The following is a 21,453-nucleotide window of genomic DNA, read 5'->3' as shown; positions in this document are numbered from 1 at the left end:
ACGCCATTCGACACGGTTTCTTCTGAGGACTTCCTTCGGTGAGTGGCCGTCGTGCGGAAATTGTGGAACGTTTTGTGTCGAGCACGCCGCGGCGACGCTAGGCGCGGGTAGGCTTAGGCCTAACCCGACGCAGAGGGGCATTATGCTCGAAGTAGATATGGCGGTAGGAGAGGAAATCTCCGAAGAAGCCAACAGCCCAGGCTGGACGACAGCGTTGGGCAAGAACAAGAAAGCTCGGCAAGAAACACCAGTTTCAACGAGCAAGAAAACCCACGTGGGCTCGAAGGCTGACTGCCGCACGGCTGCCCCGCAAGGCGTGCTGCAACGCCTCGCAGCCTCGTCGAGGCTCCCCAGACTACCTACGGAGCACATACGAATTATTCTCCGCCCGAGGGGCGGGCTGGAAGTCAAGAAGACAAGCCAAATCAAGCTGGCTCAAGCCTTGGCCATGGCGGCTGCACTAGCCCCCACAGAAACTGAGGGTGACGTAATCTGCCCTAATTTAGCTCAAAACGTTCTGGTCGTCTCCACCCTGGAGAAGAAGAACGCCACCGCCTATGTAGGGCTTCAGCAAATCCGCATAAGCAAAGGACTACAAAAAGTGGCCGCATACTCGCAGCCCCAGACAACACCTGCAAAGGGGTCCTACGAGGTGTCGACGCCGACATCAGCGAGCCCAACTCCAGCACATGATCGTCAACCACCGTAACCCGAGGCTCTGGAAGTAAAACGAATTAAGAACGCCACCAGAGTGGTCATCCTCTTCGACGGCATGAAAGTACCTATGTCATGTGCCGCGTCAGCCTTCTGCGCTGCATGCTCTACAAACGCCAAACTGAGATGTGCTACGCGTGTGGCGGCTTGGTACATCGTGCGGACGTCTGCCCCAACCACACCAATGAGAATTGCCGGTGCTGCGGACTAACCTCCCCACCCGATGACCACCTGTGTTCGCCGAAGTGGGCCCTTTGCGGAGGCCCGCATCTTACGGCGGACAAAACGTGTAAGCAGCGCTTTCAAGTCCCATACGTCGTACGCAGACGCCGACGGCGCCGTAAGCGCGCCAAGAACAAGCACCAGCAGCAAGAGCTGGCCAAGGAGAACCGACCACGTGGCTCCAGCGCGGCGAGAGCCCCCAGGAGGGAGCGCTCCGTCACGCCCTTTGGTCGACAACGCAGTCTCTCCAGAGGACGCTCTCATTCCCGAGGGCACTCTACCTCCCGCGTTCAGATCCAGGAAACGCCAACCTGGGCCGATCATGTCAAGCCGAAGCAGACGACGCCGGCTTCAAAGGTAACGCAGGTAGCATTGCCGGAGTATAAAGTTGATCCCAGAGTCGCTTAAATTATGCAAGAGAACGCTCGACTCAAAGCAGAAATGCAGCAGATGAAGGCCGACTTTGAGTCGATCCGTAAGTCGTACCCCTCGCAAGTCGATAAGCAACAGATGACCCCCACAGGGGAGCCACAGGCGCGCTCGGGTAAACGTAGGGCCGCACCCCCAGAGGGGGACGCTGACTCTATGGAGACCGAGTCCAATAACAAAGACTTAGAAAGCATGCAGCGGGCAGTTCAGCAGCTCGCTGAAAGCGTGACTGTCCTCCTCAAAAGGATGGCGTCCCTGGAAAGTGCACAGGCCGCGTTAGCTACAGCTAGACAGCCTTCGAGGGAGCCCCGTCGGACACCTTTACCCGCAAGTGCAGTCCCCGTCAACAAGACGGTGGAATGGCCAATCCAAGGCAATCACCATGGCGGTCAATCCTAATAAGTTGGTTGTGTGGCAGTGGAACCGTGGCAGTTTCCAACGGCGCAAAGCTCCGCTACAGCAAATCATTTTGGCACAGGGGGTCAAACCGCACGTAATTCTGTTACAAGAAACTCTCGATGACGCGCCCACCTTCCCTGGATGCCGGGTTGCATCGATACGGGAGGAAGGAAAGAGGGGTTTAGCAACCTTGGTCGCACAAGTGCTCAAGTACACAAATTACCAATGGGCAAAACTACGGCGGAAATTATTATGGCCGAAATTATCCCTAACAATTGGCTTAAGAGCAGTGTCTTCCTTTTGAACATATACAGCTCGCCGTCGGATCAACGGCAGGCATTCGCCACAAACATGACAAAGGCGGTGGCCCTGAGCAAGGGGGCCCCCATAGCGATAGCGGGTGACTTCAATGCACCCCACAATGCCTGGGGATACCCCCGCCAATCCACCAAGGGCAATCTCCTTGTCCAGGCAGTTGCTGACTGCTCACTGGAATTGATTACGGATCCTCAATACCCGACGCGAACCGGCACGTCGGTAGTCCGAGTCACCCCTCCGGACCTGGCGTTCGTCAAGAACGCCCCCGGAGCAGGATGGCAAAATTTTCAAGAGAACCTGGGTAGGGACCACTTCAATGTGGAGATTACCCTAACAATTAGCACAGCCCCTACCAGTTAATTTAAAGTGACGGACTGGGATGCCTTCCGGAAAATGCGGAAGGCGGACCAGACCGAGTACGATAATTTCGATAGTCTGTTCACAGGACTACAGAAGGACGTACAAGCTGCGACCAAGGGGGTTAAGACCGACCTAAAAGCAGATCAGATGGACGCGCGCCTTGCGTACCTCCTAGAAGCCAAAAACACCATACTGCGCCGCTGGAGAACGCACAGACTCCACCGCCGACTTCGAAAGAAACTTGCGGAGCTCAATCGTACAATAGAAACTCATTCCGTCGAACTGTCCAAACACTAATGGAATTAAGTGTGCTCCTCGGTTGAATGGCGGGTGAGAACGGGGGGCAAATGGAACCTGCTCAAACACTTACTGGACGATTCGCAAAGCAAAAACAATCAGAGACTTGCCATCGATCGCATAGTTCATAATCAAACGGCGGCGGGTGTATTTGAGCACGTCCTCCATCAAGGGTTGGCCGAAAAGTATCTCCCGCTGGGCCCCTCGGATGACGGGGATTATCCTCGTCACCGGGGGGGAGCGGTGGGGGAGCTCGACGTCCCCTTCACGGAATCCGAAATCTTGGAGGTGCTCCAAACGCTCAACGGTCGCTCTGCACCGGGCCCGGATGGCATCTCCAATAAGCTCCTCCGCAACTTGGACGAACAATAAGTTGCGCTGCTCACCGGGGAAGTCAATAAAGTTCGGGAAACGGGCCTAGTCCCCGACTCCTGGAAGACAGCCTCAGTGGTGCTCATCCCGAAACCAGGCAAACCTCTTGCGCCGGAGAACATGCGGCCCATCTCGCTTACGTCCTGCGTGGGTAAGGTGGGCGAATACGCCATTCACAACCGTATATCTAGGCACATAGAAAGTAATCAGTTATTCCGTCACAACATGGTCGGCTTTCGGCAGGCACTCTCCACACAGGACGTCCTGTTACTTATAAAGAGGCAAATCATTGATGACACTGGAGACACTCCGGGCATCTTTGCTCTAGGCTTGTCCAAGGCTTTTGATAACATCTCGCACCGGTTCGTGCTAGACGCCATCTCGGACCTAGGCCTGGGAAGGAGCTAATGTACGCATTCCATGCGTACGTTAGCTCCTTCCTGGGGGATCGAAAGGCCACTGTCAAAATAGGGCAAATCAAATCCAAGGAATTTACATTGGGAGCGAGAGGCACCCCGCAAGGGGCGGTCATCTCTCCCCTACTCTTTAACATTGCCATGAAGGGCCTCTCGGAGAGACTGGCCACAGCAAGAGGAACGGGTCACGCCCTCTACGGGGATGATATTACCGTGTGGTGCATGGGAGGGTCTGACGCTGCAGTTGAGAGTGCGCTCCAAGAGGCGCTCGACACCACAGAGCTCTTCCTACTAGACACGGGCCTGAGTCTGTCACCAACCAAGTCCGAACTTCTATTGTATAGGCCCACCCGACGGGGGGGTTAGGTGCTCCATATGCCCTTAAATCAAGTTCCCATAGCCCTCTATACGAGGCACGGACAAGAAATCCACAGAGTGGATACCATCAGGGTCCTCGGACTCTTGCTGTAATCTCGCGGGGGCAACTCACAGACTATATCCCGCATTACCTCCAAGACGGAGAATATGCTTCGCCTTATCCTCAGGATCTCGAACCGCAGAGGGGGTTTAAACGAGAGCAATTTCCTCAGACTCTACCACGCGTTTCTGATGAGCCATGTTAACTATGTAGCATCCGCGTTGCGCTGGTCTAAACGTGATGAGGCCAAAATCGACGCTCTTATGCCCAAAAGCATCAAGCGCGTGCTGGGTTTACCACTCTCTACCAGCACCGCGCGTCTTATGCAACTAGGCATGCACAACACCCTATCAGAGGTGATCGAGGCCCAACGAGTGGCCCAAATAAAACGACTCTTATCATCGCGAGCGGGGAGACGCATCCTCGAATCCGTTGGATGCGGTCACCAGGAAATCACGGAGCGCAACGTGACCCTATCACCCGTATTCCGAGATTCGTTCAAGGTAGATCCCATGCCACGTAACGTCTACCCTCAATACAATGTAGGGCGCCGGGTAGCAAGGGCTCGTTCCCTGTTAAAAGCGGCTGCGGCCACTCCGAATCTGGCATGTTTTGTTGACGCCGCCCAGTACGGGCGCTCTGATCACTATGCCGTAGTTTCGGTTGTCTCCAATGGCACTCTCGTTAACTCAGCATCCGTGCGGAAGGTTTCTGCAACAGCAGCCGAGCAGGTTGCTATAGGTATAGCACTGAAGGACCCTCTACGTCCCAATATCTTTACAGACTCCAGGTCTGCAGCCCGAGCTTTCGCCTCCGGCTCGATTTCAAAGGAGGCGGCGGCCATCCTCGGCAGCGAGGGGGCTGCTGGTTTTTATAGCATCACATGGTTCCCGGCCCATATGGGAATCAATGTGCACTCTGAGGTTGTTAACGCCAATGAGTTGGCCCATGACTGTGCGCGAGGTCTTACACACCGCGACGGTTCAGGGGGACTCATGTGCGGCGACTTAGTACTGTACAGGAATTCACTTCTCACCTTTCATGAAATCTTGGCACATTATCAACTCGCTCGACGGGCCTTTCTGCTACTACACCCTAACCTTAATATACCACAATCGTCGGCCTTTCGCATGCTACAAACGGGGTCATTCCCTTCAAGGGGCCGATTCAGTCACTTCGCGCCTAATGTAGATCCCCACTGTCCAGACTGTGGGGACGCGTACTGCTCCTTATCCCATAGGCTCTGGCAATGCCCTGCGTTATGCAGCTCATCGCTAACTACTCTAACCGACTAGGAGGCAGCCCTTAAAAGCGGCGACCTCTCAGAGCAACTACGGGCTGTCCAGAGGGCCTGCGACAGGGCGGAGGACCACGATCTTCCTACCCTGACGTGGGTTCGGCCCGCGACGGCTACGGGGACTCCCTGAAAAGGGAGGTACCCTAACGCTGTTCCTCAGGACCATTAGTAAAGTCTGTCTGTCTGTCTGTCCCTCACTTCAAAAGTAGTCCAGCCCATATCACCTGCACAGCTTCATTTCAAATCTTCCCGTGAGCGCCCGTTCGCGACCCACTGACCTTTGGTTCACATCGAGTCCTGATTGTACCCTTGATTTAAAGCAAACAACCACATTTCCAAAAGTAAGCCCTGGAACCATTACACTTTTCCACATACCTCGGAGCACCTCGCACCTATTGCATCCCCATAGCGTTCTATGCTTCATTATGGCTCCATTTCTCTTCCCCTTCACTCTTATTGTTTTTTTTTCCTGTGTTGCCATATATCTAATGGCTTCGATGATCCATATACCAAGGTATTTATATTATGTTACCCGAGGTATTTCCTGGCCATGTATCGCCACTGTATGTTCACTGTTTTCATTGAATACCAAAACAGCTGATTTTCTAACACTAAATTTCAAACCGCAATTATGGCCTTCCTGTCCACAGATATTAGCCAGACGTTGCAAATCACTTTGCTTGTTAGCTAGCAACACAATATCGTCCACATAAAATAAACCGACAGACTTTAAGAACGCCGCCCCCTACTGCTCTATAGTGTACGTGGTTTCTGGTGCTCGTCCCTCTTTCTCACTCTCCACCTTCCGCTCTCTCACTCTCCTTTTAGCACCCTACTCCTTCGCCCTGTGCGGGGTAGCCAACCTGAGCTATCTCTGGTTGCCTTCCCTGCCTTTCTACGCATCCTTCCTCTCTCTCTGTTAACAACAATCGGTCCTTAGCATTGTAAATAGACGAAAGAGGACAAGTATACTGATAACCCTGTCATAACAAGCCTGCATAAACGGCGCACTATGACAAAAGGAATGGTTCATCCGAATAAATGTTTGGACGCAATACTTGCCTGCTTCGCCCTGAATTTTACGTGTTGTCTTCGGTCCTATGGCACATAAACAATAATTGTGTCAATAGTGGCGTCGTCTGACAGTGTTACGGTGATACGACCCGTATAGTCTTGCGCAAGAATAAGCCGGGAATCGCTGTGTCCAAACCAAGCTGCCAGATCACCTCTGTCAGAAATGTGAGCCCGAGCGAGCGAGTGGCTTAGTGGGAAGAGGTATTCATACGTAGCTCATTTACCTCACATGCCGTTCCATCGTTACGCGTAAGCAATTAATTTGGTGCGAATGTGTCAAGAACGGCCCACGGAATATTTGTCACGGGAGTACCGGGCATCTCATCTGACGTTTCCGTATAACTTCAAGAGTCAGAAACACGTAAGGGTTGTAATCACCGCTAACCGTAACATGCGAACGTTTAAAAGAACTTAATGATAACGTAGTAATTATGCAGTAATTCTACGCAGTGACTTAGCAGGTATTGCAGCTTAAATCTCGTAATATATATTACGAGATTCAAGCTACAAATCATCCCGTCAGATGCAAATTTCCCGTCAAGATACAAATCGTCCCGCAATGCAATATTGCACTGCGGGACGATTTGTTAAATTTTCACCATGGCGGCTAGGTGTTGTGGATCGATATATTTTACTCGCATGACACGCAAAAGCCTTACCGAACGGAGGTATTGTGAAACTTCCACGCTACTAGGAGTCATCACTCGCTGACCAGTCTATCGAGTGGCGCGGGGCATCATTTATTTCCCGCAGTACGTATTGCCATTCCAGTAGTTGCAAGACACGTTCTGGCAGGCGCAGCCTCCGCGAAGAGTGGCCACATAACTAGGATGACTACACTCTAAAAAAATCCTGGCTTATCTAAGCGTGCATTTGCAGTTTTTTTGCACGCTTCACCTAAGCGTGGTATTTCTCCACGCTTACCAATGACGCCTATAAGCAGTGATCAGCAACCCCTCTTGACGCTTAGCGGGCGTGATAGAAACTCCTGTAGCCACGCTTATTATGACGCGACCATTCTCCGCGCTTCAGGGGCAAGGGTGATGATCTCCCCTCACTTCTTTTCTGCACGCACCACGATGAAGAACCGGTACTTGTCGGTCGCTTCAGGGCATTGCTCACTAAGTGCTTCGCAGTCATCTTCTTTAACTCCTGCTTTGTTGGCTGCGACGCACGCTATGGCAGCAGGCCGGCGAACGCTGAGTATGCTGCAAAGAGACTGTGCAAGACTCTCCCGCCGAAGACGCTGAAGCCACAAATTCACCACGAAGGGGCTTTGCGGAGCCATGGCATGGCTCAGCAAAGAAATGCAACATGGAAACAAGCCTCTCGGCGTCTCCTTGCACAAAAGGACTACTGCGTGCTTTGCGGCGCCGCGCGTTCGAACAGCAGTGTGCTCGATAGCGACGTCAGGACATTTCGCCCATTAAAACGTTATTGCACTCCCAATTGTTGACACAAAATACCTGATCAAATTATTTTTTCACTGGCCTCTTTCCCTAAGGAAAACGAATATTCTAAACAGCGAAATAAACAAGACAGACAATTTTTCTTGGGGTAAACCTTTTATTCATACCGTTCGGTCCAATAAAATAGGATACAATGAAACGTTGACGTTTAAAAACAAAACTTAGAGTTAAAACATTTTCAGATCACTGAGAAAGCCTAAGTCTTTATATAAGCTTGATTCAAATGTGCAACGCAGTGAACAATTTGTTTAGTTTTGTTTGCGCACATGATATCTCATCGCTTTTTCTGGCTTTATAATTGGCCGCACAAAAATTTACCCTATGCTACCGGATATGTTATATATTTCATATAATGAAGGCATATGCACATCATCAGTGCCTTTTCGAGGGATATGTCATCACGGAAATCAATGTTTTCCTGCTCACAATCGCAGATGAGGAGGCTTGTTTCCCCCCAGAGAATGCAAGATCCTATAAGGTCACTTAGCGGTATCCGAAAAAAAAAAAAAAAAAAAACGTCTTACTAAAGGGAGCGTAATGCTTTAGATATGGTAACACGTCATTTTTACACTGAAAGTGGTAACTAATGACCGCTTGCGGTTTCACTGCTTTAACACTGATGGCACTTGTGACATTTCTTTTACTGACCACTCTTAAAATATTACACTTTGGAAGTGTTTAGAAGTAGGTGATATTGCAAAGGGGGTCAGCTCTCCTCAATAATGAAAGCATGCTTTGCAAGACTGGCTCGCAAGCACGCTTCTCAAGCGACGAATAACGGCTCAGAAAATTTCAGTATTTTTGATACGATTTGAAGGAACTCTTTGTTTTCTCATTTTCATCAATATTACTTCCAAACCATAGTTGGCTTTCAAATACGGCCTGAGAAACGAAGGGACAGTGATGCAAAACACATTTAGGTGAGACACATAGCTGCAACTACTTTTAGTCTATCACGCTCTCTATAAAAATAAAGTTTAAAAATTCTAATACAGCTTGCAGCGCATTTGATGAAACCTTTCAATATCTAAATAAAAATGAGCTAAAAAAGCAGGTATGCTAAATTTACAACACACGCTTCTGGATGAAAATTTTGACAAGAATGACATTCTACGTGAACTTGGGTTTGCAACTGGAAATCAAAAGCTGAATTAGTACAATCGCAACGGGCAGAGCATATTCATGATAATCGAACACAGTCATTCTTCGTTTCTTTAAAACCCACAATGTAAAATATGAGTAACTACACATAGATAACCTAACTCAGAGGGCAATTCAAGTTGCAAATTAAGTTGCACGTGTGCTTGCAACCTAGCACTTCTGAGATACGGGTCAGTCGACAAATAGCGCACAAAATTGTGCATTTTCAATGTACACTATGAGCGGCATGCGTGACCAAGTGCAACTTGCAGAACACCCACCGAAAGCAGGCGTGCAGCTCGCCGGGAAGCTTGCAATGTGCTCGCGCCTTTCTCTCCCTCGCTCTTAATCTCCGCTAACGCATTATGATGCAGCCATTGGTACGTTTCTGAAAATTGCGCTTAATGTCTTCTGGTCAGTGGTTGCAATGTTTAATAACGGCCATTCTTGTTAACCCTCAGTGGTAAACAACACGTGAAATTAGCTGTATCAGATGTCGCTTCTCGCAGCATCCCTGCCCGAAGCCCATGTTCCCTAGAACAAGCACTAGACAAGATAGGCTGGCAAGATGAAATTCTTTGCTCGGATAAGTAACTTTTCTAGCCACTAAAATGTCTGCCGAGCATATACGTACACAATGACGAGCGCACGCAGTGAAGCATCTACATTAGGTGCTGAATACTACCGCAGTTACAGGGACAACATGCAAGACTTAGATTATCTCACTGACCAACGCAGATGGCAATTGTAAATGTGCGGTGAGAACGCAGGCTGTGAGGGCCTTTCTGACTGAGGTGAGGTATAGGCTTTGTCACTATCACTGGCTGGAAAACCACGGAAAAGTTCATTTTCCTATTATACGTGTATACAGTATTTTCTCGTAAATAACCCGATCATAATTATAACGCAAGGGAGGACTTGTAAATTAAAAATAAATGAAAATTTAAAAGTACATAAATATACAGTAAGATTATGACGCGAACTTACGCCACAGAGAAACAGGAAAGGAGGCTTAAAATCCGGCGGATTCCTTCGGGGCTTTCATTCATCGTCGCTGCGAACTGCCATCGCAAAATGAAGTGAAAGCCTGAAGCCAGTGAGAGAACCGAAGTTTTTGCCGATTGCAATGAACGAGAGCCGAGGCCTTTCTCACCGTCAGCGAGAACGGCGCCGTCCTCCGTGACACCCACCAAGGTTATCGGACAAACGTCGTTCGGAAGTGCCCGCGATGTCATCGAACGCGGCCTTCGACGGATTCCGTGGTGCAACACTCGACCCCGAATACCGCCAATCATCCTCCTCAAGGTTGCGATTAATACGCCATAACCACACTGCATGACGCACCACTTACAGCGTTCCGAATCGCGAAAAGAACCACGCTGCAAAAAATACACTCGCAGCTCGCCACCCTTGCACGAGGCTGACGGGAATTAAGAGAACGGTGAAATGGCGAATATAAAATAAAAAACAAAACATGTTACAATCGCATCACGAGTCAGAACACGGGCGCGTTGCGACTTGAGAAATTTGTAACGTGACCCGGCTTTATAATCGCGGGAATTTGGTACTTCAGCGCAATAAACAGAACAATTGAGAGGAATTCAACAGTCCAGTATCATACCTTGTTAAAGAAGCACGAGGTTCACTACTCTTTATTTCGATCAACGCTCGCGTAGAAGGATCTCGCTTTCCAATAAATGCACCATTAAGGCGCATTTTGCACAAAGCATGATACACGCAGACACCGGAAAACGTGACAAATAAATAGCCGCGATTTCATAAGAGCGAAATATGGCTGTCTTCTTACTTATATATTCCTATCGTCCACGGATGGCAGGTGAGGGGCCCCTGTATATGCGCCATCGATATTGAAATGATATTCCTGAGCCGTCAGACTTCGGTGGATGTTTTCTCATAAACTCGGCGCAGTCGCACTCTGCATGCGTACACCACCCGCGTTTTACGCCATGAATGCTTGTAGAAGTGAACATGGCGATGCACACCAACTCTGACAATTCGACCTAAAGCTGTGTGCTGCATTGAATAAATGTCGCCACAGTCCGTCAGAGAATCTGCGGAAGAATGGCCGACATTCGAAGCAGACATCAGCCTCCGCAAGTTTCGTGTTCCCCGCAGGGCGGTGAGAAGGTGCGTCGATCTCCCTCGCTCCGTGCAGAACACGTGACATATCACGGTTCCCCTATTCGGATTTATGAGTGGTGGAAAGTTCCCGCGCGAGCGCTCCGCGGGATTGTGTGTGATTTGCGTTTCTCACGGGTACGCGGCTGGCTCATGCTCGCTCTGTACCGAACCATGGCACGCAGTCTTGTCCGCACGCTTGCGTGAAGGAATGTCACGCTTATTTTACGTCAAGTGGTGCTTTAAACGTCACCTACGCCTAATTCGCATGCGCGTTACACTTAAACTGACACTTTAGCGCGACATGAAGCGCGGTATTTTTTGGAGTGACGGTTTGAGAGCACATTTATTAAGAACTGCGCGCCTCTTAGGCTATATGTATTTCGTCAGGCGACAGCAATGCTGCTCAATGCTTTCCTGTCAAACACATACGCGTCTGTATCCCAAAGTATCGCAGACAAGAGTAGCGGCCACACAACGTTGAATAAAGGAAATGCGCACATTTTGATGTTAATTATTCGGATCTGACAAAATATTATAATAAACGCCGTGCAACTGATCAAAACACGTTGGCGGGCTAGTTGGTTAGAATCCATGGTAGTGTGTATAAGCGCGACTGGACGAGGACGAAGAAAGAAACAGATACACAGACACAGCGCTTCACTTTCAACTATAGATTTTTATTTTCGCACGCATCGATAAATATATACCGTGCGAGCGGAAACAAACGTAACAGCAAAAAAGAACATTGAGTGGTGCATTTCGTTGAACCGAACACGTGTGCAAGGCAAGGAAAAAAGGGAAATTTTCCCTTGCCTTGCACACGTGTTCGGTTCAACGAAATGCACCACTCAATGTTCTTTTTTGCTGTTACGTTTGTTTCCGCTCGCACGGTATATATTTATCGATGCGTGCGAAAATAAAAATCTATAGTTGAAAGTGAAGCGCTGTGTCTGTGTATCTGTTTCTTTCTTCGTCCTCGTCCAGTGCAACTGATGTTTCAAAGGTTCGAAATGGGTACCTTGAGAAGGCATATGCGACTTTTTCTAATTCATTTTGGTTCAGTTGTGTTGCGTGCTTGGCTCTGAACGTTTTGTTAAAGCTGATAGGGAGTTCAAACATGTCCGTTGACGCATGGCCCTTTACGGAATGCCGGGTTGCCAACGAGGAGGTGTAAACGCGAGTTAGTGGCGCGCTGCCTGGTGGCGCAAACTTTAAGCAGAGGGGCACGGGCTATTATTGCTAAAACAACTTTATTACACCTAGCTGTTGGTGAAAAGTTTCCGCAGTGACCTAACGTTAAATTGCGGTCCTTCATACATTCTTATTCATCAAGAACACCCATGCAACACGAAATCATATCTGACGCGACGTGGTTGGACAAACTTTCACATTATGTCGCTACCAGCGTTGATGATGCAGTTGACATCTCCAGTGATGCAGTATTCTACGGGCGTTAATACGCTTGCGGACAAGCTGAAACACATTTAGCGCTATAGCGTTAAGGGCCCTGTCCCGCATAATATCCGGCGGCGGCGGCGCCTTGCGGCGGACGTCGTTTAGCGATAAATAATTCCGAACCACAACCGCGCAGGCCCCCCGCATGGCGCATAGGCCTTACTGAACTAATTGAATTCCTCTAAGTAAGATCGCCAGAAAAATCGTAAAGTACATTCTAAACAACCTACAAAAAAGATAGCGTTGGAATGTAATTTGAATATACCATAACGCGTGATTTTCTTACGCGGAGACTCAAACCCCTTCTCAAGCCTTTCCACCGTTCACAAAGCACTCGGTTCCGTGCAGCATGCAGATGGCGCTTGTCTCCGCGCATGCCACGCAAGCGGCCACGTTTCGACCAGAAACCTCGCCTTCGGGCACAGCGTTCGCCGACAGCGTTCCCCGGTAAACAGTACAGTTACATAAGCTGCAGTTATCGGGAAGCGCGAGAAGCATGCAGTCAGGGATCTTTGAATGCTACTCTTAAAGGCGAAGCTTAACTGTCCTCCAAATTTTTATAATTGCTCTTACATAACAACAAACTTAGTTTGCCGGGAAATATTCAGTTCATAATTATTAAACTCTAGGGCATACTTATCCCTGAATTCAGAAAAAATTTACATGGTAACAATCGCCGCCTATAAGCTATCTACGATAGTCTTAGCAATTTATGCTTTAATGAGAGCAGCATTCCGGGCAAGCTGGTAATCCATTGCTCAAATGATACTATGCAACAAAAAAAAAAAAAAAAAGACACTGACGTGAGAGGACGACACACCAAGTGCAAACTTTCAACTAAGTTTATTGTACCACTGAAACCGATTTTACACATGTGAAGCAGTGTAGATCGCGCATGCGCTTACATGGAAATGAACTACGCATTCATGTAACATAGTTACGATTCATGTGATGCCGCGTCCAATAAACTTTTTTTTTTCTGTGAGAGCCAGAGAAGGGAAGCTAACACACTTATCACCCAATCTTGCGATCATCTGCGCTTCAGATATTTCAGTCTTGCTGTCATGTAGTGGACGTAAGCTTTGAAAAGCAAACTCGATGTTTGTCTTTGACTGGACATCCTAGGGTGGTGCTAGTGTGTCGCGGAACGCCTTTTAAGAGAAGCGCGTTCCAGCACGCAGAAGTCAGTTGCCGATGCCCCTCCCGGCATACGCCCTAAAGTAAGTGTTATACCTTACATGCACGGGATATCCCATTACTCGAAAAAGATAGCCCAAAGGGCGAATGTAAGAGTTGTTTTTTCTGCCCCTAACAAGCTCGGAAGGCTTTGCAGGTTGACGGATCCAAATGCCGTCCCTTCCAATAAGTGCAGAAAGCATCACCGCAAAAAGTTCGTCGAGTGTGTCCACCGGGTGGTTTACAACCTCACGCTTTCATGTGGGAAGCAATATATCGCACAAACTGGGCGTTGCCTCAATGATCGGCTCCGCGAACACAGCAACAATGTAAAAAAATGGCTCCGGTGGTTTCTTGGCAATTCATTGTCGTGATCATGGCTGCAAGCCTCTTGAGGACCAATGCACGATTGTTTCCCGTGGCAGTACGCAGCTCATCCGTGAAATATCTGAAGCGCAGATGATCGCAAAATTGGGTGCTAAGTGCGTTAGCTTCCCTCCTCTGGCTCTCACAGAAAAAGAAATAAGTTTCTTGGATGCGGCATCCCATGACTCGTAACTATGTTACATGAATGCGCAATTCATTTTCACGTAAGCGCATGCGCGGTGTAGACTGCTTCACATGTACAAAATCGGCTTCAGCGGTACAATAAATTTAGTTCAAAGTTTGCGCTTGGTGTGTCGTCCTCTCACGTCCGTGTCGTTTTTTTTTTTGTTGCGCAATATCATTTGAGTAATTTATTCTTTCTTTAGTGTCGCATTTATTCCTGCGGCACCTCGCGGCTGAAAGTGGCTCGGCCTTCTGCTACTGAGCACGAGGTGCCCGCCGAGACCGCCGCGTTCCGATGCAAAGATGTTCGCATACCGGCACACACTTTGGGTGCACGTTAACGAACTACAAGTGGTCAAAGCTATTCAAGGGACCTCCATTGCAGAGCTCCTCATAGCCAACAGCCTCTGGACGTCAAACGGCGCACTTGAATTTTCTGCTATCGAGAAGGAGCTTTTGGGGGGCCTCTTATCTGGCCGCATGAAAATCGAAGGCGGTCTGCAAGGCGCTGTTTCTGAGCCGTGAAATGACGTTATCATGGTCCGTCCATGACGCTTTCCTCCGACGCAGGGGACGCTGCGCTTCGAACGTGGGCATGCAGGGTGGCGAACAGACGGTGGCGCTAGACCCAAGCTTATGCTTGGAATTGGGTCAGGTGGCGCACGAGTTCTTGCACGCGCTCGGCTTCTTCCACGAGCACAGCCGGCCCGACAGGGACGAGTACGTCCGCGTACTGTGGGACAACATCATTAAGGGTGAGTGGGCCGAGTTCTCGTCAATGCCGTTGCTCCAAGTGCTGTGAAAGAAAGTTGAACTGCTTGAGAAATTGGAGGCTTCAACAATGTGCGCCGCTAAACACTGCGAGCTTACATGGCAAAGTCGTTACACGTTTTCATTAGCCGATCGTTTGCGGTGCTCAAGTCGGTGTATCCTAAAAAACTTGCACAAAGCCGCTCGGCGGGAGCACTAGTGCGCTCAGCAGCGGAATGTCGAACGCTGTTCAGAAGGGTGTCTATCAACCGGGAAAACCGGCGATTCTCGGGGATATTGAATATTCAGGAAATAATCGGCGAAAACTCGGGGAATTTGTGCTTCTATCAGGGAAAATTAGCTGTAAGTTTACTGAAAGCGAATGAAAGTCGTGGTAAAGCTGACTCGCGTAACAAAGAGGGATCGTAACGAATCGTTTCTTGACGGCGTGTTGTCGGTGGGAGGAGTTACCAGTGTACAGTCAACGACCGACTTTTCGGATGCCCGATAATTCGGACGGCTTTGCGGCGCCACCACGTTGTACCCCATAGAGTCAATGTATAACAACTTATGAAATTTCGGACGCAAGAACCCTTCTCTGTCCGATTTTACGGACTTTTTGCCGTGAACGCAAGTCCCAAACGGCATTAATCAAAGCCACCAGTGCCGCCGTTTTGATTAGGGCCGATTTACGCTCGAATTGCCCATCGCCGCACGCCGCACCGCACGCAGGTGGTTCGTGAAAAGCGGCCGGTCGTCGCGATCGGTCACAAAATTGCATTTACGCTGAAACGCATGATGCGGTGCGGTGCTGATGCGCCCTCTGGTTGCTCAAATAGGTAACCAGCAACTGGCAACATGCATCAGCGAGTTAGCAGCCTCGTGCGCTGGCGACCAGCAATATTTTGCGCAGTGCCAGGATTTTGTTATTACGTTTGCTCTATTAGTTATTTTTTTATTAGTTAGCTATAGCGGTTCGCATGCGCCGGCATCCACACTTCGGTTTGGGGACGCGACATCTGTTGAAAGCTGGCAAACATTCGGCAGTGCGCAGAGCAACACTATTCGAAGTCGGCAACTATCGCCAACAGCAGACGACAATGGCATATTTTTGTCGATGTAGGTTGAAGCTTCCGCGTCATGGTGAAAACGCGACTCTTGCACTGTCACATTCTGTGCTTCATGTGTGACGTTGACGTGGTGACCCACCTTTGGAACACTGTGCAGTCGTCTTACCTGTGCTGCTTTTTTTATGTGTTTATTGCTACCGTATAATGTTGCGACAACATACGGCACCATGTGCTCGGTTGTGTACGGCGCGATGGCGCACTTTTTGTAGCTATGCTAGCGAAAGCTTGTGTTGTGGAAGGCGACGCACCACCGCTCCTCGGCTGGACAAAGCACCAGTGCGGAAGATACGGGAAGCGACCCCTTCCCGAGTCGAGTTCTGAGAATCCCCCGTCGCCCTCAGCGTCTCGGCTGCCGGACAGGGACCGAGTTTGCCCCCTCGAACACATATGCAGCTCTCGCCTGCGTCTTTTGTAGAAAATAAACGCAGTCTGTTTTCTGCCACCAACCGATGCGCACTCCTTTCACGGATGGAGCCGGATGGAGTTGCGAAGCGGATAAGTTTTTGAAGTTAAGGCCATGGCTACAGGACGAATGCACGGCGCTGTCGAGCCTTTATTGGGCAAATCATGGGAATCGTGGAACCAGCGCCTCGACTTTTACTTCGTGGCGAGCGACGTCAGCGACGAAGCGAAGAAGCGGGCATTTTTCTTCACGCTTTGGGGAGCCGACACTTTCGAACACTGTGTGCGCGCTGATAGCGCCGAAGATAGCAGGAGAAGTCAACTTCAATGATTTAGTGACACTCCTCAGGTGGCATTTCGACACCAGGACATCCGAGCTTTACAGCCGGTACGTGTTTCAAAGACCCGACCAACGGCCAGACGAGTCGATCAACAGCTACGCTGCGGCCCCTGGCACCTTGACAGCGGACTGCAACTTCGGAGCGCTGCCTTCGGCTACAGTATCGGCGACGTCACCTGACACCCAAACGAACGCTTCAGCAGCGAACCCAACTATGCCACCCCAAGATGTGATGCTCCGGGACAAGTTCGTCCGCGGCGTCTGGGACGAACATCTTCCGCAGAGACTGTTCGCAGAAAAAGCCTGACATTTCAACGCGCTGTGGACTTAGCCCTGTCAGCGGAAAGTCCGTCTAGGCATCGGCGAGATATCAAGGAAGTGGCAAACTCGGGGAAAATTAACAGGACGTCGCAAATCAAGCCAGGAGGCAAGCATAGGTCAGCACGACATTGCTATCGATGCGACGGCTTGCACGACCCTGAAACATGCAAATTAAAGACAGCCGAGTGCCGTTTCTGCTCCAAGGAAAGTCACGCCGAGCGTGCCTGAATTTCAAAGAAAAACACGGAACCACGCTCCGAGAACTAGCAGCTACAGGCACACAGTGTCAACCCACCACCTGTCAGCAAATCCTGCTGCAAGCTGCACACAGTGAGTGTACGTACACACTGCCCCATGTTTTTCGCGTACTTGAGAGTGGAGGGAAAGCCAGTCCAGTTTGAGGTGGACACAGGTACGGCATGCTCCCTGATAAGCGAGGCCATGGACTACATAACATGGAAGAAAAACACTCCGTGGCTTTCATGCGAGCCGCTAGATTTGGCAGACGGGGCACTATAACGTAAAACAATTCCAAACTTTTCTATCCCAATTCAGCAATCAGCCCTCCGCGATTGGTGAAAAACATTTTTGGACCACCCCCACTTCACCTATCTGTCACGCGACGTCACAAAAACCGTGATAGCTCCCCATGTGATATTTATTTATTCAATACTGTCAATCCCGTCAGAGATCGTAACAGAAAGGGCATTCAAAAAAGTACACTGACATACAAACATGACAATAATAACGGTTTAGAAATACACATTAATACACAGAATAAACTTATACATCACTAGCGAGTCGGACGACTCGCCAAGGTACCTTCCCTACCGGAGGCCGGGGGGGCTTTCGCCTCCCGTCGCTTCGATAGGAGCCTGCAGAAGAGCCCGATCTGGTAGCGGCGAGAGCACTGTCATGACTACGCCTGACCTGACACCGGGCCAGAGGCCACCGACTGACCCTGAGAGCAAGCGTGACTGTAAGCGATACAAGGCTACAGAAACAGACGACGAGTCTACGCTTATTGACGATTGTGACATAGCTGACATCACAGATCTGGACGATGAAGGCTTCAGGCTTGTGCGTCACCGCAAGAAGAGGACCTTCGGAATCCCAGTGATTGTTACGCCTGCCACAGAAGGAGCCGACCTGAAAAAAGTAAACCCCATCGTTCTGTTTACGGAAATTGAAAAAATTCTTGGCGCATAGCCAGTTAGGAGCCGATTTACTGCTCAAGGAGCCCTGCTACTAGATGTACAGACAGAAGAGCAGGTGAATTCCCTTCTCAGCTGCAAGTCAATCTCAGGGACTGCAATCTCAGCACGAGTGCCCAATTCGTACCTGCAAAACACGTGCATTAGAGGAGTACCGAAGTGGTACACCGACGAGGAACTGTTGCTATGCCTAAAACCACAAGGAGTTTACCATGCAAGGAGAGTCACGCGACGCGTCCAAATTTCCGAAACCGATTGGGAGTCCAGGCGAACCAGCTCCGTGGTTCTTACGTTCGCTCCAAATACAGACCGTCCGGAGAAAATCAACTTGGGCTTCACAAGACACGAGACCATTGACTACGTTGAGACACCACCTCGGTGCTTCAAGTGTCAGCGCTATGGACATGTGGCCAAGTACTGCCGTGGTGAGCAGCGGTGTAAGAGATGCGGAGGACCGCACGAATTCAAAACATGCGCGTGCAGAGAGAACTTTCTATGTGCAAACTGTAGTGGTGGTCATCCAGCTAGTTATAGCAAGTGTCCTACGCGGGCAGCGGCAATAAAGCGTAAGAAAACGTTTATCTTGGGGCCAACAGTAAACGATGAGAAAAATACGACGAAGAAAAAGACAAAGTCACAGAGAGTCAGACGAAATGAAATGGAGCTCAAAGAGTGAAACTGATTTTCCAAGCCTGAAGCCTTCTCCAGGAATCCAGGACAGAGTGGTGCCATCGCGCAGCGGACCGGCTAAAACAGTCAAACCAATGAACAGTGGCCCCGTAGACGAGAAGACTGCTGAACAACCGGAACAGCGAAGCTATGTGTCTCTACTGCAGCGACCCCAATCGCGTTGCGATGAAAACACACCACGGGAGCACTGTCAGCAGTTGCTACGTGCTCTCTTCAAGGCCTTGCGATCACACATAGAGAAGCTGCCGGCGAGCTCGATGAAGGAAATGCTCGAAGTAGTCCTGGCTCTCGAGTCAGTGATTCTCAGCTCTGCCTCTTTTCAAAGCACCTAGCAATATGGATGCGGTCTGGACACAATGTTCACCATCTCGTCCACAGGTGCCACTTATTATGCAGTGGAACTGTGCGGGTCTTACGTGCCATTTACCTGAACTGTCGCTTTTCTTACGCAACATGCCTGTGCCAATATTGGCCCTGTCCGAGGCTGGTCTTCCAAGTTCCAGATCAATTGCTGGTTATGTCGCACATGGAAACCAAAGTATTCCGACATTTCCGAACGGAAGCGCCATGCTATATGTGAGACGTGAAATACCACATTACGTTCTACCAGTTCAAGACCTTTGCAGTAGTGCTTTGGAAGTCACTGCTGTACAAGTGTGGCTGGGAAACCGAAGCCTCAGCGTGGCCTCCGTGTATGTGAGCTCTCGCCTGAAGGTCTCGATGGGAGAAATTATAAGAGACCTCTGCAGCCGCTGTCCAACTCCTAGGATTATATGTGGCGACTTCAACGCGCACCATACTCTCTGGGGCGACAAGGCGACTGATGCACGTGGAAAGCAAATTGTTAGTGCTTTAAACACCGAGGGACTCTGCGTGGCAAATGACAAACAGCCAACGTTTTTTCGACCACCGGCCTCTTACAGTGTGATTGACTTGACGTTACACTCAACGAACATCCTCGCATCGTCAACGACTAGTAAAGATAGAATGGGCAGTGATCATTTTCCTCTCTTCGTTAACATTGCTGGATATAGAACCAATGGCCGAAGATCCTGTCCTGTGACGCATTGGGATACGTACAGGGACGGCCTAAGCGAATCATCTGGAGACCTGTTCGCGGACATGCTACGTAGCAAGAGATTGGCTACCGCTCAGCTGAAGCTACCCGACCACTTCCCCGCTCCCGATCTAAAGCTCAAAAATCTATGCGCTGCCCGTAGAAGAGCGGAACAGAGGCTGATGAGGACGAAGGGCGACCCACCAATGAAGACTATATATAACAGGATTAACGCAGTGATTCGACGTTATACAAGGAAACTAAGAAGAGATCAATGGGCATCATTTTGTGCAAGCCTATCGGTCTTCACGCCAGTTCCACGGATATGGTGGGTCGTTAATAACCTTGCTGGAAGCTTTCGACCAAGCAAGCCATTTGAAGCCCTAGCATTGAAGTTAGGCAAGACACTCGCTTGTCTTGCGAATGCCTTCGCTGAAATGTACTCTTCCGGAAGGTCAGCCGGCACAATCAACCCGCCCCCGCCGCTATCGTCGTCTCTAATGGATGCTCCTTTCACACTCAGAGAGCTGGAACTAGCTATGAGCAGCCTCCAACGTCGTTGTGCGGTGGGACCTGACCTTATCAGTAATCAGATGCTGACTAACCTACCGGTTGAGAGACGGCGTGATTTGCTGGCCTTTTTTAACCAAGTCTGGGCCAGTGGGGCTATGCCACATTTATGGAAGGTAGCATGGGTGGTACCGGTTCTGAAGCCTGGAAAGAATCCTGCAGCTCTGGACTCATACAGACCGGTATCACTGACCTCGTGTGCAGCGAAGCTAATGGAGAAGATGGCGTGCACAAGACTCACTTGGTATGTCGAGCAGGGTCGAAAACTACCATCGTGCATGACTGGGTTTCGGCAGCGTCTAAGCGCTCAAGACAATGTGCTGGATCTGCTAAGCCACATAGAACATTACAGTGCGGATGGCCTGTCGACACTTGCTGTTTTCATGGATGTTTCTAAGGCTTACGACCACGTGTCTCAAAGAGCCATCATCAGTCAGTTGCGAGTTATGGGCGTTACGGGTCATCTCTTGCACTTAATACATACGTTCCTCAATGATCGTCGCTCAGAGTTCGTCTTGGCGACACTTTGAGCGATGAAATACGTATATTTCGCGGTGTGCCACAGGGGAGTGTTTTATCTCCCTTATTATTTAACATTGCCATGAGTAGCCTCCCAAGAGTACTAAACCATCGAACACCAGTGAAGATATCTATATATGCCGATGATATCTGCATATGGGTCTCCGGCTACCAGCATCGCCGCCTCGCACGAATAGCCCAGGGAGCAGTAAA

General features: G+C 49.7%; 1 protein-coding gene across 2 annotated transcripts in view; it reads left to right on the top strand.

The window, feature by feature from the left end:
* Positions 1-21,453, top strand: part of LOC126518639 (high choriolytic enzyme 1-like) — a 205,700-nt gene that overhangs the window by 147,185 nt on the left and 37,062 nt on the right. For both annotated transcript variants that reach the window (XM_050168423.2, XM_055064866.2), the window contains exon 5: positions 14,818-15,002. In XM_050168423.2, coding sequence (XP_050024380.1) covers positions 14,818-15,002 — 185 coding nt within the window. The remainder of the gene's footprint in view (positions 1-14,817; positions 15,003-21,453) is intronic.

This window comes from Dermacentor andersoni, chromosome 1, assembly GCF_023375885.2.
Source record: "Dermacentor andersoni chromosome 1, qqDerAnde1_hic_scaffold, whole genome shotgun sequence".
Classification (NCBI taxonomy): domain Eukaryota; kingdom Metazoa; phylum Arthropoda; class Arachnida; order Ixodida; family Ixodidae; genus Dermacentor; species Dermacentor andersoni.
Note: the sequence above shows the minus strand (reverse complement) of the source record. Positions and strands in the feature narration are given on the sequence as shown.